The following is a 20,537-nucleotide window of genomic DNA, read 5'->3' as shown; positions in this document are numbered from 1 at the left end:
TGCAGTTGTAGTCTACTTCAAAACTTAAAAAAACTGTACTTAAAGAGAGACACTTTCATGAATATATTTCTCGACACACTTAAGTACGCTTTTAAACTTTTAATTTGTAAACAAACTGCAAGTTTTGCATTTCAAAACATTATGGTTTAATAATATACAGTTATGCTTTAAAGAAGTGCACTTATTTTGATGTGCTGACTAACATGTTAAGTACTTGATTATAATTGTTGCGTGATTTTAATCTAACTAGTTGCACATTCATAATTACAAATATATTTAAATACATGCTATACAATAGAAATGACATTAAAGTGTATTTAGTTGACCTAATGCATTCAATAGAATTTTAAACTGTAATGCATTTTTATTTAACTGGAATAATCCTGCAGGTAAGTGTCTGAAAATATTACATTCTCTTTGCACTTGAATATATTATTATAATTGTATGGTTTGCATAATCAGAACTCTTTTTAAAAGTATGCTGATGATTTAAGCTCATGTGATGCTCACGTGTGTCTCTTCTGTGTCCTTCAGTGCGGCGCCACACCAGTGAACGGTTAGTGATCATCTGTGATTGATTAGTTTGGTTCTGTCTGTCTGTAGTCATGTGCTATGTGAGCTGACTCTCTCTCTCTCTCTCTCTCTCTCTCTCTCTCAGAAACGACAGTGTGTGGGAGCACCAACAGGTGTGTCAAACAACTTCAATGAGTTGTTCACCAAAGTTCACCTTTTTATTTGTGCTCTGATTGGCTGTTTCTGTTTCTGTCATACTCATGTGTGTGTGTGTGTGTGTGTTCCAGCTCTGTTGTGTCTGCGTATCTCGGCTCGTCTCATGATGGCAGTCGGCTCTGTGAATTCAGCATCACACAGTACGCTTGTGCACAGGTACGTGAAACACACCATACACAGATGCGTGAATACACACTCTGTCTCTGTAAGCATGTGTTTATTGTGTGTGTGTGTTCAGCTGACAGATCTGAGCTCACAGAACCTGGCGACGGTGTTGTCATGCGGTCTCAACAGGAATGAGAGTGTGTCCGAGGAGACGTGGAAGCTCTTCATGCAGAAGGTCAACCCTGTGCTGGGTCCAGCGCTCGACCTGCTCACACACACGGTACACAACAACACACTCAGAGAAATCAACATCATTAATTCAACAGAAATTAACAACATAATTTTTTTTTATTAAAACCAAAGTTAAAGAAAGTAACACTGAACTGTGTGTGTCTCTGTCAGAGGCTGAATAAGTCCCGCCCTGCAGTCTCATTCTTGAATGTGATTGGAGAAGTCACTCTGAGCTCCTTCAGCTCCACCAATCTGAGAGATGATTCGTTCGTTCAGCGCTGGTTTGACTCCAGGCTCCGCCCATTTTTACCCCTTGCCTCTGAGACGTTCCTGTCCTGTCTGTCCACCAGAGACTTCAACTGCGACACATACAGGAGTGTGTGAGTTACACATACACACACTCACACACACACACTCTCACCCATGCTCTCTCACACACACACACACACTCTCACCCACACTCTCTCTCACACACACACACACACACACACACACGCACACACTCACTCACTCATTCACTCTCTCACAATTACACACACACACGCACACACAAACACACACACGTCATATGTTGATGCAACTCATATGTTTTGTCTCTTTCACAGTGTCAGGAGCTTCAGTCAGAGTTTTGACGTCATGTCCACTGATACACAAGCTAACATCTATGTTGACTTCATCAAAGTCTTCCTCTCTCAGAACAGCACTGCAGGTTGAACACAAACACACACACACACACACACACAGGGATCTGTAGTGAGCGCTCAGTTGTGACGTGTTGCTCTGTGTTTAGGGTGTGTGAACGTCTCTCAGAGCAGCTCTGATTGGCTGATCAGCAGCTTCGGACGTTTTTCTGTTTTCACCACAGTCACTGACCTGCAGACACTCAACCCCAGCTTCAATGTGGTATGAACACACACACACACACACACAGTGTGTACAGATGCATGTGTTGACGTGTTCTCTGTGTGTGTGTAGTTGGACACTCTGAGTCTGTTGAGCCTGAGGCAGTTAGTGGAGGTGTCCAGCTCTCCTGGATTCCTGTCCAGCGCTGCTGCGGTCAATAATCTACTGCTCTACGTGCCGGACGCTCAGATCACTGCGTTCTTCTCATCCCTCTCTGCTACGCTACAGGTGACACACACACACATGCCTAACACATTCTATTCATCAACATGGAAACTGTTCTCTCTGATTGGATGCATGTGGTGTATCTGTGTTCTGATTGGTTGATTAATTGATTATCAAAAAGAAACAGTAGTTCTGAATAGCCATTTGTGTTGTATGAATGTGGAATAACTTTTTTTTAATTACATTTATTTATTTATTTATTTTTTTAAATATGGAAAATAAAATCTGCCTTTTTATCCAATCAAAAGATTATTCACAGAGACACCTGGTCGATTAATCAATTATCAAAATAATCATTAATTTGTGGTGCATAAATGGGATGTTTTTTCACCAATAAATCAAAGTAAAATCTGTAATTTTACCGAATAGATTAATTATTGACTGAAACAATCATTTCATTGTGTCTAGTTAATCATTTCAAAAAGAATCAAGTTCAAGTTTAAGTCTGCTTTATTGTCAATTGTTTATTATTCTTCCACATGTACAGTACATACATACAGAGAATCGTACATACCGTACATACCGAGTCCCCCGGTGCACACAGATAACATTAACAGTAGAGCCTAAAAATCTAGATCAAAATATAAAATGTAGATACAACTATACAATAAGGGAATGTTAAAAAAGACATATATATATATATACTCTGTTTCTGAATTGCCGTCTTAGATGTGTCTGTTTTCGGATTGGCCATTTGTGGAGTTCTGATTGGCTGTGGTGTGTGTCTGTCAGACGCAGGGCGTGGTTCTCCCGTCCTCCGTGCAGGAGGCGTATCTGCAGCAGGTGTTTGACAGGGCCAATCTGACCACCTTACCAGATGCTGATCTGCAGATCTGGATCCTGAACGTACTGCCGTCCTTCATAGCCAACATCACCGTCCAGCACGTGACATCCTACTTCAGCATCGTCCAGCAGCGACCCTGTCCCATCAGCCAGCAGGGGTAAGTCTCTCTCTCTCTCTCTCTCTCTCTCTCTCTCTCTCTCTCTCTCTCTCTCTCTCTCTCACACACACACACACACACACACACACACACACACACAAACACAGCTGTCTGCATGCTCACTGATGTTTTCTCTTCCAGGGTGCAGTTGTTGAACTCGTCCAGCTCCACCTTCCAGCCGGAGACACAAGATCAGATCTACCAGCTGATCCTCGGCTCTCTCACAGGTATCCATCCATCCATCCATTCATTCATGTATTCATCCCTCCATCCACTCACCCATCACCCCTCTGTCTCCACAGGCCCCACCCCTCTGCGCTGCTATGTGAATCAGAGCTACTACGCTTTCCTGACCTCCTCCTTCATGAGTTTCCAGTTCCCTGATCTGACCACCTTCCTGTCTCTGATGCCGCCGGGCCGTGTACCAGAGGTCAGAGACGTCAGACTGCCTCCATCTGCCAATTACTGATGCAATATAGAGTCTGTGAACGAGTCAGTAGTTGAAGATTAGTCATTTATTTAAATCAGTGGATCTCAATCAGGGATCTGGAAGATGATTTAAGGGGAGCCTCTGAGTGCTATTATGGGCAATGGGAGTCAACAGGTTGAGAACAGTTGCTTTGGAGAAGAACATTTCAAACGTGCACCAGATCACAAAGTGCACTCCTTTAACTCTTCGTATTGTAAGTCCTGCTGTTGTTTGAAGAGTGTGTTTTCTCACAGCTGATGGAGTCAGTGTCTCCAGCGGAGGTCAGCAGTCTTCTCAACCGGCCGAATGCTGTGGACGATGTGACCCAAATCTGCCAGCTTTTCAGAAATTACCCAAAGACACCCCAGTACTTACAGACAGTAAGAACATCTTTCACTCATCTTACAAACTAATGGAATGACCATCTAGATTTAAATCTGATAAAATCTGCTTCTGACAATCGTATATTAGCCGCTTCACTTAGTTCTGTACATACTAGTGGCCAAAGCAGCACAGATCCATCGTCCTAACTGTGACGTGGTATCCATAAATGAAGAAACCCTCTCTGCGTGTCCCGCAGGAGCCGCTGTTGCCCGTGGGTTTGGCCCGGCAGGTGTTGTCCTGCGTCTGGCCACAGGTTCTGAAGCTGGACGTCCAGTCTGAGGTCAATCAGTGGTTTGATCATCAACTGGTTCAGTACCTGCCTCTCCTCACCTCACAGTTCATCGCTCCAGACGTCATGCTAAACACCTCCTGTCTCTCCTTCAAGAAATTGTGAGTAGCTTGTTTTCAACATTACATTGTGAATCAACAGATACAGGCCTAAATTACAAGTCACATTTGAGAAATGCTGGAAATATTTTGCACATAAAAAGCCAATTGTGTATTCTCAGTAGTGTGGTAATGCATGATGCACAGCTCACCCAGAAGTCCCTTTCCAACCAAGCAGCTTTCAGTCATTTTGAGTGACCCACAATAAACCCCCAGATTTCTAATAGAATGAATGGATTTCACAGAGCTTTGGTTAATGTGACTGTACCTTTTACTTCTATGTGGTTCAGTAGCGTAAAGACTTTGTTCTTCAAACTGCAGAAACAAACTTGAATTTAGTTTTGGCCTGATTTTGTTCGTCAGCTTGTTCTTAAATTTCGCTCATATTGGCCCTCAACATGAGCTGCTCAGTGTAATCAATTTTCCTCAAAAGACATCTAACGATGATGGATTCTGTGCGTTCCTCTGTTCAGTGTTTCAGTGATGGCTACATACAACTACACTTCAGCTGAGTTTTCTCAGAGTGACATCTACAACACCATCCTGGTCTACCTCAACACCTGTGAGTCCCTCTGATCGACTGCGTGAGTGATTCTTATGTCCACTGATAATGAGGGCTTGTCTAACGGTGAGCCGCGTTTGTCTTTGTGTTCTCAGCTTCAGGTTCAACTCCTAAATGCTATAACACCTCCAACCCGGATCTCAACTCCACCGCCTGGTTTGCAGACTACATCTCTGTCTTCTTGAGCTTCGTCACACTGGATGACCTCCTCCAGTTTGGCTCCATTCAGGTGTGCCTACCCAAGCCTTGAAGAACTCTGGAAGATCTATTTTCTTTTGTTTGTATCCATCATCATCTACTCACCCTTGTGTCATCATGTTTAAACTCAAAAATCTTTTTCAGCCGTTCCTCGTGAACCTGGAGAACCTGCAGCTCTTTGGTGAGACCAGCGTTCCTGATGAAGTCTTGGAATACTACGTGTCTCTGCTGTTCGAGATGAATCCATCCTTCAGTGCCTACTAGTGAGAGACACCATCAACGCTCTTAAAAATGAAGGTTCCAAATGGAGGATTTCTCATTTAGAACAACGATCTGGGTTTCCCAAATAACCTTTCAGTGAACAATTAGTGTGAAGTGCAGTCCCACAGGCAACACTTTTCTGTTATGCAGAATCTTTTGTTCAATGGAAGGATTCCATTGGATGTTAAAAGTCCTTCATGGGACCAGAGACGTCAATATAGAACCTTTATTTTTATGAGTGTACATTAATCATTTACTGAGCCATTCTCTGAACAGTTAGGCTTTATTTAGATAGTCCATTTTGCCGTATTTTTCGGACTATAAGTCACACCTAAGTATAAGTCGCATCTGTCCAAAAATACGTCATGAAGAGGAAAACAACATAAGTCGCACTGGACTATAAGTTGCATTTATTTAGAACCAAGAACCAAGAGAAAACATTACCGTCTCCAGCCGTGAGATGGCGCTCTATGTCTTCAGTGTAGACTACAGCAGCACTGAGCAGCGTAGAGCGCCATCTCGCGGCTGGAGACGGTAATGTTTTCTCTTGGTTCATGTCAAATTAATTTTGATAAATAAGTCGCACCTGACTATAAGTCGCAGGACCAGACAAACTATGAAAAAAAAGTGTGATTTATAGTCTGGAGAATACGGTAGACATTCTACTAACTATCAACAACACCGTAACTACATGTCTACTAACTCTCAGAGTAGACTGATGAGATTAGTAGATTAGGTTTAGGGTTAGTAGAATAAGTTCATAGTCAGTGTGTTGTATGTTGTGGACCCATCAAAATAATGTGTTAGCAGATATTAAGCAGACTAATACTTTAATGACTGCTAGTTGACATGTAGTTACAAAGTTACTTACTGTTAGTAGATTGATTAAAGTGGACTATCAAAATAAAGTGTAACTGTTTTAGCCACTTGTCTGTTGGACCATATAAACTATAGATCATTTTAGACCCACAAACCAACCCAAGCTGGGTCATGTTTGTGTGTTCACAGTCTTCCTCAGAAGTTCCTCTGCTTGGCTCCTGCGAGCTCCTTCCTTCAGCTGAGTCTGGAGCAGATGAAGAACATCTCATCCAGTGTCCATCAGAACTGCATCGACATCCTACCTGAAGTACATACAGGAGTGACTGAGTGTTTATGTCAGCTGAAATCAGCTCTGAGCTAAACCCGTGTGTGTGTGTGTGTGTGTGTGTGTGTGTGTGTGTGTGTGTGTGTGTGTGTGTGTGTGTGTGTGTGTGTGTGTGTGTGTGTGTGTGTGCGCAGGTGTCGGCGGCTCTGGCCAGTAACGCGCCGGTTCTGACGGTGGATACCATCACGGCTCTGGGTCAGTCGTCCACGGGTTTGAGCACAGCTCAGATCGGCGGCGCCGGAGGGAATGTGCTGCTCAATGCACTCTCTGTGCTCAGACTTGTTCAGGGCTGGAACCTCGATCAGGCCATGAGGATCATTCAAACCCTGCTGTCGTCTGGAGTTTACCAGGTACACACCACCAGTACCTCCCAAAGCACAACGAATCTCACAACATGTGCCTCTCGGGAACACATAGTAGTGGTGCTTCATTCCTGAGTGAATCAGTGTTGTTGATCAAATAGTTTGAATTAAAGATTCGCTTAATCATAAAGCCTTTTTTTCCTGAAATGTATTAGTGTTGTTGAAAATGTTGTTGAATCAGTGATTTATTCATAAAGACTGTCGTGTTGTTGAACAAATTAGTTGAATCAATGATTCATTTGCATATAATGACAGTAACTTATTTCATTCTTGAATGCATCAATATTGTTGAACAAACCAGTTATTAATTGACTCATTTATATCGTTTGATTCACTTATTCGTCTGTTGTTATATAATGCTAGATGTACTAACACACCCGTGTGTCTGTGGCAGATAAACAGTGCAGCCAGCCTGCAGAACTTGGGTTCACTGATCATCGGTGTTCAATCATCAATCTTTAACCTAATCTCAGGAAATATCTTCCTTGAGGCAATGAAATCTGAACTGTTCGTGACCAACGTCCTCAGCGCACCTGTGATCGTCCAGCAGACCATCGTCAGCCAGGTGACTCTCGCTCACATTCACACATCTCTTGTTCGGCTCAGCTCGTCTCCTGACATCTCTCTGTCTCTCTTTAGATCATCACGGTCAACAGCTCGTCTGACGCCGTCATCACAAACGTTCCTGACCTCCTGGCCACAGAAATCCCACGTGTTTTCCTGCAGGATGTGTCACAGTCATCCGCGGCAGCGCAGACGGTCAACCAGAAGAAATGGAAACAGGAGCAGGTGTGTCAGGCGTCTGCCTCCTGATGCAGTGAAAACATGATTTCTGTTAGAAAGATAAGAGAAAAAGGCTTTACTATCACTGTATTTGATCTATCTGTCTATCTACTTGATTAATGACTTGTATGTTGAGATCAATGAAATGCATATGGTAAATAATAATAATGACACGATTTAATTTCTGCTCCTCTCAGGCCATTTTGATCTTTGAAAACGTCGCTGCGCAGTTCAGCAACCCGGATAAGTAAGTGACGAGCTCTTATTAGTCAGATTAGATAGGGGTGTTTTAGTTTTGACCATGTTAACATGCGTGTGTGTGTGTGTGTGTGTGTGTGTGTGTAGCGTGTCTTTCCAGGTGCTGCAGGGCTTCACCTGTTCACGAATCCAGAGCTTCAGCTCTAGTAAAGTCATGAATCTGATCCGCGGCTGCAGACGGCGAGTCAATCAGACGCTCGTCCTGCAGGAGTCACAGGTGAACGAGCACACAATCATTCAAAGGCTTTTCATGTTTTACAAACCATTGCCATTCCAATCCAGATGCTCCTTCATGTTCTGCAGAACCTCATGAAACCTTTGATAAATCTGCCCTGGTCTACATCAAACCCTCCAGCAACATTTTTTACACAAGAAAAATATTGACCAGTATCATTTTACAGTGATGGATTTGACAGCAGAAAGACACGTGAAGCAGCAGCTGAAGCTGGATGTTTGTACAATTATACTAAAAGAGCTTTTACTGGATAAAAAACCCTCTAAACTATCAGATAACATGTTTGATCATGCAAAGTTTGAGCATGTTGATCTAGAAATTCATGTCAAATATAATTCAGTAGATTCATTAGGCTGATTTGCATCTTGAATATAATGCGTTTAACATCTTATTCAGTAATTGAGACAGATTTGATGATGAGCTGAGATGTGCAGGAGAATCATTCAGGTGTGTGTGTGTGTGTGTGTGTGTTTCAGCTGACCTGCATGTATCACTACATTAAGAGCGCCGATCTCACTGCCTTCTCCCAGTATCCCACTGAAGTGCTCATCTATTACAAGTACGTCAGAAAGCACAGACACCTCAGATCCTCAGTCAAACTCAATCACACTGAGTTCATGAAGATCATCATGTGTGTGTTTGTCTGTGTTTCAGCTACTCGATGGTCGACAGATCTCTTTGCCGCTCGTATTTCTCATCTCTGGGCACGGCCAACTTCTCTGTTCTGTCCAGCACACTGTCCTCAAAGAAGCAGACGCTGTTCAACAATGCCAGGGACTGTCTGGTAATGAACACACCGCTTTACTGACAAGATGCGCATTCATCATCAGTGATATATATCGTGCACCCCTAAGCATAACAGTGAAAGCTAACACCATGTTTCTAGAGGATTTCTCCCAAGGGTAACATGTAAAGTGTAGGTGCTGGATCTATAGCTGCCCACTGCTCCGGGTGTCTGTCTGTCTGCACTTGGATGGGTTAAATGCGGTTCTCAGTATGGGGTTACCATACTTGGCAAATGTCACAACTTTCACTAGTACTGAGCCTTGAGGTACTCCATACTGCACTTGGGATCTATATGATACCTCTGCACTGCTACGAATTGATGGTTGTCAGATAAGTACAATTTGAACCATGCCAATACACTTCCTCTACTGCCAACAAATGTTCTAGTCTATCCAAAAGATTGCTGTGGTCGATAGTGTCGAACCCAGTGCTAAAATCCAAAAGCACCATGGGCATCGCTAGGCCCCCCTTAAAATGACTCCTCAGCCCCCTAAAATTTTGTGATTAGTTCCATGAACTGTACACAAATCATCACACCACAGGTTTTCTCCAGTGAAAATGAAGCACATATAAATGCATATACTTTATAAAACAACGTTGCCATTTTCATTTAAATCTATCTATCTATCCATCTATCTATCTATATAAAATACATAGAATGAAAATGATAATCCTGGAATCGGCCCTATATAGCACTGACAGAGCGATACAACCACGATCAGATGATAAGAGCAGGTCATTTGTAACTAATTAGATCAGTACTATGATATGGTCTAAATCCTGACTGGAAATCCTCCCAGATATTTTGAACATAGTTGTGAAGAGACTGCCTTTTCTGCCGTTTCTTTTCTTTTTGAGTGTATTTCAGAATTCTCATTAGATAAAACAGTTCTGATTTATGCTGAAGTGTATAAATCATCTGCTGTGGTGTTTGGTCTGTGTTTCAGGGGATCTCAGGTTTCAGGATCAGTCGGGATCAGCTGGATGTTTTGGGGAACATGTGCTGTTTTCTGAGCGGCGAGTACATCCAGAGCTCAGACCCGTATGTGCTGGAGAAACTCAAGCCGTGTGTGGATCTATCAGCTGAGCAGATCTCTGCGCTGGAGAGCGTCCTGCTGGGAGGAAACACCAGCTACGGGTACACACACACACACACACACACACACTGATCTACTGTGTGTTATACGAGCTCAGACTGACACCAGATCTTCCTCTCAGACCCTCAGACAGCTGGAACAGAACCACGCTGGAGAACCTGGATCTCCTGCCACTGTACCTCACCACCAACATCTGGAGCAAATTCACACCGGTGCGACCACAGGAACCACTCCAGCGACGGGGACACGTGTGTGTGTGTGTGTGTGTTTCAGTGATAACACTCTCTCTCTCTGTGTGTGTGTGTGTGTGTGTCAGGTGATCAAGCAGAGGTTTCTGAAGACCTTCATTCGTGACCTGAGGAAGAATGATAAAGCTTCAGAGATGAAGATCCTCAACATGATGAATGAGGTCAACAAAATTTCACGAGTCAAAATGAAGAGATCTGCTGGTGAGAATCACTGCAGAAACACCACAGAACTGCTGATACAGCAATGTTTTGGGGTCGGGGAGATGTTTTAATGCTTTTGAAAGAGCTCACTAAGGCTGCATTTAACTGATCCAAAACACAGCAAAAACAGTAAAACAGCTGTTTCTATGTGAATATCTGTCAAAAATGTAAATGATTGCTGTGATCCAAACTGAATTTTCAGCATTACTTCAATGTTTCAGTAGGTGTATCATGATAAATCTATTCCTGAATCTGCTTTTTTCAGAAAGCATGTGATTCTCTCTTGCATCGGTTCTGAGCTTAGTTGTAAACAGCAGTGTGTGTTTTAGAAACAGTTCCTTACACACACACACACCACTTAATAATCACTCATAAAGTTCCAAAAGGTTGAAGTAAATTACAAGAGAGTTCTCAGTGGGCTGTGTTTCTATTAATCTTGCATCATAAAAGCAGAAAAGTTAAGGTGCGAGTACATTTAAGCATATAGATTACTCGGTTGAAAGTAAAAGCGTTCTTCTTCTCGTGTGTTTTTCTCTGGTCTTCTGTAGAAACAGCATGCACCGTGGGACAGATCCTGCAGGCTCAGGTGTACAGCGATATGTTTCCGTTTGCGTACGACGTGATGCAGTTTAACGCCTGCTTGAGCGTCCAAACACTGAAGGACAACCTGGAGGCTGTGACGGACAGAGTTTACGACAGGAGCTACCAGAGGATCATCCTGGACAAACTCAACCAGGTAAAACAGTCACCTGAACACTGCTGTGCCTGCTGTCAATCACAGTGTTGCCATAGAGACGTGTGTGTCCCGCCCCTCAGGTGTATCCGGGCGGACTGTCTGACGAGGTGCTGCAGGTTTTAGGCTCCGCCTCCCGCACGGCCACACCTGATGATGTCAGAAAGTGGAACGTGACGAAGATCGACACGCTTTCGTCTCTGATGAACCAACGCAACGGGGACTGGGACTCAGTAATGGTACTGTGTGTGTGTGTGTGTGTGTGTGTGTGTGTGTGTGTGTGTGTGTGTGTGTGTGTGTGTACAGTACTCATAATGTTATTCACGTGTATGGGCTAGCCGCTAGTATACTAATAAAAACTGAAGTATTCTCTGGCCTTCAGAAGAGCCAAGCACCATGGAGTGTGTTGTTCAGTCAGCTGATGTGTGTGTGTGTGTGTGTGTGTGTGTCTCTCTCTCAGGTCCAGCTGCTGGTCAGTAAGTATCTGAGTGTGAATGGAAACACACTCGGCAGTAACGAGCTGAACGCTCTGGGAGGAACGAACCTGTGTGCACTGAACACCAGTGTGCTGAACAACATCCCGGCCGCCAGCGTGGAGTGAGCAAACTCTCACACACACACACACACACACACACACACACACACACACACATACACACACACACACATACACACACACACACACACACACACACACACACACACACACACACACACACACACACATACACACACACACACACACACACACACACACACACACACACACACACACACACACACACATACACACACACACACACACACACACACACACACATACACACACACACACATACACACACACACACACACACACACATACACACACACACACACACACACACGTTTGTTTTTGTGTAAAGTGTGTTCATCCCATTTTTATACTGTACAAACTGTATATTCTCTGGCCCTACACCAACCCTACACCTAACCCTAACCCTCACAGGAAACTTTGTGCATTTTTACTTTCTCAAAAAAACTCATTCTGTATAATTTATAAGCGTTTTGAAAAATGGGGACATGGGTTATGTCCTCATAAGTCACCCTCTCCTTGTGATACCTGTGTCATCATCTGTGTGTGTGTGTGTGCAGGCGAGCGTCTGCTCTCTCTTTGACCAGCTGCAGCTCAGAGAAGTCATCGATTCTGTTCAGTATCGCTCAGAGCGCATTCAACGCATCAAACACACGCAGTGCAAACCCCATCAGCATCACGACATACCAGCTGCTGCAGAACTACCTCGGTAACCACACACACACACACACACACACACCCATCACACTGCTGCTGTCAGGCTGAATGAGTGTGTGTGTGTGTGTGTGCAGGCGGTGCTGATGCGGCGTTCATCCGTACTCTTGTGAACTCCAGTGTGAATATGGACGTGCTCACATTCATGAGTCTGAAGCAGAGCGTCATTAACGTGAGTCTCCTGTCAATCATTCACTTCAAACACTCCCGTCTGCTTCTGCGGCCAATCAGTGGTCAGTTCTTTAGACAACACTGAGTCATATGTGTGTACGTGTGTCTGTCTCTGTGTGTGTGTGTGTGTCTCTGTGTGTGTGTGTCTGTGTGTGTGTGTGTGTCTCTGTGTGTTTGTGTGTGTGTCTCTGTGTGTGTGTGTGTGTGTGTGTGTGTGTGTGTGTGTGTGTGTGTCTGTCTCTGTGTGTGTGTGTGTGTGTGTGTGTGTGTGTGTGTGTCTGTCTCTGTGTGTGTGTGTGTGTGTGTGTGTCTGTCTCTCTGTGTGTGTGTGTGTGTGTGTGTGTGTCTGTCTCTGTGTGTGTGTGTGTGTGTGTCTGTCTCTGTGTGTGTGTGTGTGTGTGTGTGTGTCTCTGTGTGTGTGTGTCTGTGTGTGTGTGTGTGTGTGTGTGTGTGTGTGTCTGTTTCTGTGTGTGTGTGTGTCTCTGTGTGTGTGTGTCTGTGTGTGTCTGTCTCTGTGTGTGTGTGTGTGTGTCTCTGTGTGTGTGTGTCTGTGTGTGTGTGTGTGTGTGTGTGTGTGTGTGTCTGTCTCTGTGTGTGTGTGTGTGTGTGTGTGTGTCTGTCTCTGTGTGTGTGTGTGTGTGTGTCTGTCTCTGTGTGTGTGTGTGTGTGTGTGTGTGTGTCTGTCTATGTGTGTGTGTGTGTGTGTGTGTGTCTGTCTATGTGTGTGTGTGTGTGTGTGTCTGTCTCTGTGTGTGTGTGTGTGTGTGTGTGTGTGTGTGTGTGTCTGTCTCTGTGTGTGTGTGTGTGTGTGTGTGTGTGTGTGTGTGTGTGTGTCTGTCTCTCTGTGTGTGTGTGTGTGTGTGCAGGTGCTGCTGGTGCCTGAGGTCAAGAGTCTGCTGGGTGTGAATGTGGCCGATCTGAAGAGGTATGAGAGCGCAGCACAGATTCAGGAGTGGATCAGGCTCCAGCTGCAGGTGGATCTGGACTCGCTGCAGCTCGATCTGACGGGGGGCAGGAACTCCAGCGTCACACAGACCACCGTCAGCAGCAGCACTACATCCAGCAGCAGCACTAAAGCACCGTCAGCCCAGACCGGCACCACAGGTACAGACACACACCGCTTCAGACACATCAGGACAGGAGACACGGGGTCACAGTGATCCCTCCAGCCAAGTCCCTTTCTCTGTAGAAAATGACAGTAGAAACCGTAGACTGTAGAACAGTAGAAAACTGTAGAAAAACTGTGCGCTTTCAGCAAAAAAACTAAAACAGTATCACAATCATAGAGCACAAAACAGCAAAAATATAGAGCCATTATTTTGACAACAAATATTAAGAATACATTGGATAATACATTTAAACTTACATCACTTGCTTCAAACAGATATTTTCAGAAACGTCCTGTTAAATCAGTGTTCATTATAAATCTGTGTTATTTTACTATCATATCAGCAAAGTTCTTCTAAATTTATTCATTTTAGTTAGTTTTGTACAGTTAAACTAAATGAAAATGCGAAATTACCTGAAATTGTTTACTTACTAAAAAAAAAACAATTTATTTTTACTGATATTTATTTATATTTTATTGATATTTATGGCAATACTTTACTTTAGACATGTTACTAACAGTAAGTAACTTTGTAACTACATGTCAACTAGCAGTTAGTAGAGTATTAGTAGACTGTCTGCTTAATATCTGCTAACACTTTATTTTGATGGATCCACAACACACTGATTATTAACTTATTCTACTAGCCCTAAACCTAACAGTCTACTCTGAGAGTAAGAAGACATGTAGTTACGGTGTTACCTATAGTTAGTAGAATGTCTAAAGTGGATCATCCAAATAAACTCACATCTCCACATCTGTGTGTCTCTGCAGCTGCTGGATCCAGAGTCTGGTCACATGTCTGTCTGCAGCTGCTCCTATTGGCTGTTACCACGACGACGCTGCAGCTGCTGCACTGTTGACATCATCATCTCTGCACTTCCTGTCTCTCGCTCGTCTCGTGTTTCAAGACTTTCTGCACTTTCACTTCTCAAGAGCTCTTTCTGTCTGAATCACTCAGGATGGCTGTGGTCACATCTGACTTGTTCTTATGACGTTAAATATTCAACAATGAAATGCTAAATCTCACAAACATCTCAGTAATTAATAGTAATAAATACAAGGGGTTCTGTTTGCACACGTGAGAGACTCCAAACTGTAACCAATGTGATATAAAACTGTGTTGATTTAAAGCGTAAGATAAATAAATGCATGCTTGTTATCCTGGTTGTCAGTTTCATATTTAATTCTATATTAAAATATTCTCATTCTGTCTTGTTATGACTAGATGAGCTGTATTTCCTCCTCTGTGCATTCTTTCCTATTCGTTATGGCCTCAGTAGAGTTCAGTGTGATGAGTTAAGTGAAATAAAATATAACCTAAATTCAGTTCCTTTCTCATTTCATTTAGTTCATCTTTAACCGAAATTGAATCTAAATACCCCTAAAAATATATATCAAAATATAATATGAAATATCCCTGAATGAATTGCTGATGTATAAAAGCATGTACAAGAATGAACTACACAATTAGACAAATATAAATCTTGCTCTAAATCTGCTTTAACAGTGAACTGATTTACCTGCCATGAAGAACATCTTACACAGAAACATCACAAATAATAAAAATGTTGTATATCAATTAATAATTTGAAAGACTTCTGTTTTGTCATTGCAGACCAAGTATATTCTGATAAAGCATTTTTTCTTCTTCTATCATGGAGATGATGAGCTGCTGTTTTAAAGATGTTGTAGAATCAGACCGATGTGTAAAAGTGGAAGAGCTTCTCTTTCACAGCTTCCTTACCTACCTATTTGTATTTTTTTGTATTTTTTATTCCTTATTGTGTTTTTTGTTCTGTCGCTGTTATGTTGCACTGCGGAGCTTCTGTCACGAAAACAAATTCCTGGTGTGTGTGAACACACGTGGCAATAAAGCTCATTCTGATTCTGATTCTCTGGGTTTACACACAATGACAGATCTCTCTCATGCGTCCTGACGGCTTACACTCACTTAGATTTCTGAATATTGTTCCTGATGAATTCATCTCTGCACTGTAAAAAATTGCTATAGTTTCTACAGCAAATTTTTACAGAATTTTACTGTATAAACATTTTACAAGATGCAGCTGTAATTCGCAATGCATTATGGGTCAAATAAGGTTTTACAGTTGTTAACAGTATATTTCCACATCAACTGTAATTCCTTTACAAGAAGCAGGTGTTGTCACTGTAGTTCCTGCTTTTTACACTAACTTACTGTAGTGTGGCATTATGGGATTGCGCGCGCATCATTCAAATCAGAAACCCAGCCGACTGGAGCAGCGTGAGAACGATTGAAGATTAGAGGCTTTATTCATAATTCCTGGTAAATTCACTTAATTATACTTGAGAAATATATCCTTTTTATATTTATTTGAGTATATACTTATAATGTATAAGTGATATCATGTCACAATAGCCTCCTATCCTGACATTTAGACAAGTGGCCTTGGTAACTTCTGTGCAGTAAACTGGGAATTGCTATCATAGCATAGTTACACAGCCAGAGGTGGTTAATCCAGGGTCCAAAGAGTAAAAGTCCTGCCATATTTTGGCTCCACCCATGAACTCAGCAGCAGAGGAGGACACAAGTCATTCCTTCCAAGTCACAAACTAGTCTTGAGTCAAATCCCAAGTCCTCAAAGAGTTAAAGTTAATGAGATAATTGAGTGACTAATTAAATTAAGATGTGCATTAATGATTAACACCTGCTGTTAACAACCAACATCACTAAAGAAAAGAGAAACACAAGAACTACAACTGACTTTAAGCACAGCCTTGGATGAAATCAATTGAAAGAAAAAAAAAACTGTGCCACCATAATTGTGGTGAGTATTTGATTCAGTCGTGCTCTTGAGCCTTTAAGCAGTTTCTATGAATTTGCTTTGAAGCAATTGCATTATTGTTTTTACAACAAACATTTGTGCAATGCTGATACAAATCTTGATCTAGCAGGTAAGTTATGATTTTGATGACTGTATGATCTCGATTTAAATTTCTTGATTATAATTTTCAATAAAAGAGTTTGTAGCTTAGTGTTTAGAGAGGACTGCTGTCTGTTCACTGCTCTGTGTGTGCACTTTGGATGGGTTTGGGTCACCATACTTAACTGTATGTCACTTTCACAAAAAAGAGAGAAATCTCATTACATAAATGCCACCATAATGCTTCAATATTAATGAATAAAAAAACCCGTTTAGGATTAGGCATTCAGCCATGACCATTTATTATATGATCCTCAACAGTGGTAAAAAATAATTATTCATACTGCAGTGCATTATGGGAGTCTTTCATGTATTGCAACATGAAGCATGTTGTTGATTGTCACCATTGTAGAGATTCATATGCTGGTTCTTGATATCTGTGTGTGTCTAAAAAGCAAGTACTGGAGTTCAAACTTCTATATTTGTTACACATGTTTAAAATTCACTGCCTGTAAATATTAGTACAATGCTTTTTTGTGTATGCTGTGGTTTCACTGTGACTATACAAAACCTAAACATTATTTGAGATATAAGTAAACCAGTTCATTGTGACTATATGTTCTTCATATAGCACATATCTCTTTTGTCCACAACATCACATACACAGAGAGATCTGACACAACAAGTCAAGGGTCAAGTGCACAACTAAACCAAACACTGATCTCCATGATGGTGGCATCATTTTAACCAATAAAACATCAACATCTGATTCTCTGTAGTTCTTAATTACAGCAGGTGTTAATCATTAATGCACAATCATGATTTAATTAGTTACTTAATTATCTCATTGACTTTAACTCTTTGAGGACTTGGGATTTGACTCAAGACTCGTTTGTGACTTGAAAGGAATGACTTGTTTCCTCCTCTGATGAAATCGGCAGCTGACTTCATGGGTGGAACAAAAATATGGCAGGACTTTTACTCTTTGGCTCCTGGATTACCCACCTCTATACACAGCAAAATCCCCAGTGTTAATTTAACACTCTGAGTGTGGAGTCTGTGGACTCATATAAACACTGAAGCAGTGTTAAAAGTAACACTGAAGCAGAGTTGAAGTTAATGAGATAATTAAGAAGTTATTTGAGTTAAGATTGAGCATAATTGAAGACACCTGATGTTAACAAGCAGAATCACCAAACGAGAAAATCACAATTTGTGTGTCACCATTATAGTGATCAGTGTTTGCTTTAGTTGGGATCTTGGCTTGTAACTTCTTAATTTTCAGATTTGTGTGTCAAGCCAAGAGCAAAAATCATCGGGTGACAAACAGCATATTCAGATAAACGGATCTACTCTGAACATCACAAAACTATATACTAAAAAAGCTCATAATTTATTCATGCCGCAATGCATGATGGGAGCCATGGATGAGTTTTTATTGGCTACAACATGCTTTTTTGATGGTCACCGTTGTTGTGATGCTCACGCTGATTCTTGATGTCTGTGTGTCTAAACTAAAGAACTCTTTCTTTATGTAGAACTAACTTTTAAAAACATGTCATATTATGCCAGAAATGCTGGATCACTTTTTTATCCACCTAATTTATGTACACAGTAAAGAAACCTGAACTCAGGCATTCAGGTCCCTTCATGACAATCAGTCCAAACCACAATCAAGTCCACAAGATTGTCTTTGCTCTGGTCTGTATGTTATAACTCAGTTACCACAGCCACACAAAATCTGAAGTTAATAACTGAAGTGTCAAGATCCCAACTAAAGCAAACACTGAACACTATAATGGTGACACACAAATTGTGATTTTCTCGTTTGGTGATTCTGCTTGTTAACATCAGGTGTCTTCAATAATGGTCAATCATAACTCAATTAACTGCTTAATTATCTCATTAACTTCAACTCTGCTTCAGTGTTATTTTTAACACTGCTTCAGTGTTTATATGAGTCCACACTCAGAGTATGAAATTTTCGATTTTTGGAAGTTACATTTTCTTATTGCGAGGATTTAAAGTAGTGTTTACCTAACTTTTATCATGAAGCCCAATGCGAACGAATGTCATAGTAAATACTATCTGTCGAAATAAAGAGCAAAATATTTGAAATTTCATTTGTTTATATGTGTTCAACTGTCCCATATTGACATGACGCCTTACTATAATAAGTAAAAGACATCTTTGTATGCCCGACTGGACAAGTTAGCCTGATTTAAAAAAAAGAAAAAAAAACAGAAAAAAAAAGCCTGAGGAAGCATCGAAACGCAAGACTGATTCTGATTATATTAACGTTTCATTCAACATCAAAACAAGCTTAACCGCACACATAAACTCCCAGTTTTCATCCAGAATATCTTAAATTGTGTTCTGAAGACGAACGAAGCTTTTACAGGTTTGGAACGACATGCAGGTAAGTGATTAATGGCAAGATTTTCGTTTTGGGGTGGAGTAACCTTTTAAGTACTGGTAAATGCTGATTGTATTGTAAGTGGCATTTTGACATTTATTTTATTGAGCTAGTTTCATTTGATACATAACATTATCCTGATGCTTTTGCTTGTTTTTATGTGCAGATGTTTTCTTGGAATCACAACACTCACTGGATACAAGACGGACACATAGAAGCTAAACAAGTGGATAAGTCTCAGAGAAGAGGGACAAACCTCATGTGTGTGCTCATATTAGAAAGATGATGGACTTTCAGTATGTATTTATTAAACTGTCTCTTGCAGGAATATTCTTAATTTAATAGAACATAAGCTCAAACAACAGAATTTGTGATTTAATGTTGATTCCAGCATTTTATTTTAATAATTTTCTTTAAAACATTTTTTTTTTAAATATACAAATTCTGTTGATTGACCTTCATTTTTATAGAAAGTTAATGTTCTACTCTGAGTATGGCTTATTTTTTTAACATGTATTTGTAGTTATTTGTGATGCTATGTTATTTTTATGATAAGATTTTAACTGTTGAAAGACTGACATTTTTATTTTACCAGTAAAAGCCTTTCAATGTCTTTCTGCCAGTTTTAATAAATACTTATTTGCAACATCATTGACTTTATTCATTTTTATTTATTTGTAAATATATTAAGATAGAGCTCATGATAATGCATTTATATACATATTTTATAGTTTACTGTTAAAATTATTCTTTAAAGCAGTTTCATTGTTAAATTATTACAACATCATATTGTATTTAGGGGTATTTACAGGATTTTATTGGCAACTTTTTTGCTAGGTAAATACTGTACTTTAGTGAAATTACAAAATATTGTTGTAAAATAAACTACAAGTTAAATTCAACGTTACTGTAAAAAAATACTAGTGTATTTCACATACACTGTGCTTTGGACACAAACTTTCAAAAATAATAAAAAAGTTATTTGACCCGTGTTATGGTCTTGTATTTATTTAGACTATTTGAACAATATAAAGTTGTGGCCTAGTGGTTAGAGAGTTTGACTCCTAACCCTAGGGTTGTGGGTTTGAATCTCGGGCCAGTGATAACACGACTGAGGAGCCCTTGAGCAAGACACTGAACCCCCAACTGCTCCCCGGGTGCTGCAGAATAAATGATGAACACTGCTCTTTTATTACTACTACTTTTTTCTTTGACAGTGTACAGCAATTAACTGTAATTTCCTTTGCTGTAATTTCCTGTAATCCATTTTACAGCAATTACCATCATTTTTACAGGATTTTATTGGCAACTTTTGTGCCAGTAAAATCCTGTAAATTCTACAGTACATATTTTACAGTGTGTTGACTCTGGACATTTGTAACTCTCTGAATGAGATCTGGCCAGTG

At 41.0% G+C, this 20,537-nt stretch overlaps 1 protein-coding gene across 1 annotated transcript; it reads left to right on the top strand.

Annotated features, from left to right (window-relative positions):
• Positions 1 to 356: 356 nt before the first annotated feature.
• Positions 357 to 14,976, top strand: LOC132144340 (uncharacterized). The gene is made up of 35 exons (XM_059555117.1): positions 357 to 389; positions 535 to 556; positions 659 to 686; positions 801 to 885; positions 968 to 1,114; positions 1,237 to 1,445; positions 1,671 to 1,774; positions 1,856 to 1,968; positions 2,041 to 2,196; positions 2,926 to 3,134; positions 3,276 to 3,361; positions 3,437 to 3,564; positions 3,858 to 3,983; positions 4,184 to 4,377; positions 4,848 to 4,936; positions 5,032 to 5,165; positions 5,279 to 5,397; positions 6,404 to 6,521; positions 6,674 to 6,889; positions 7,296 to 7,466; positions 7,541 to 7,690; positions 7,882 to 7,931; positions 8,030 to 8,159; positions 8,654 to 8,736; positions 8,832 to 8,961; positions 9,911 to 10,101; positions 10,182 to 10,272; positions 10,377 to 10,509; positions 11,058 to 11,245; positions 11,326 to 11,481; positions 11,703 to 11,839; positions 12,377 to 12,525; positions 12,608 to 12,702; positions 13,568 to 13,805; positions 14,584 to 14,976. The coding sequence occupies exons 1-35, from the start codon at positions 357 to 359 to the stop codon at positions 14,670 to 14,672; spliced, it is 4,497 nt and encodes a 1,498-aa protein (XP_059411100.1). The 3' UTR covers positions 14,673 to 14,976.
• The last annotated feature ends 5,561 nt before the right edge of the window (positions 14,977 to 20,537 follow it).

Source organism: Carassius carassius, chromosome 7 (genome assembly GCF_963082965.1).
Source record: "Carassius carassius chromosome 7, fCarCar2.1, whole genome shotgun sequence".
Classification (NCBI taxonomy): Eukaryota; Metazoa; Chordata; class Actinopteri; order Cypriniformes; family Cyprinidae; genus Carassius; species Carassius carassius.
The sequence above is the reverse complement of the archived record's forward strand: the minus strand, read 5'-3'. Positions and strand labels throughout refer to the sequence as shown.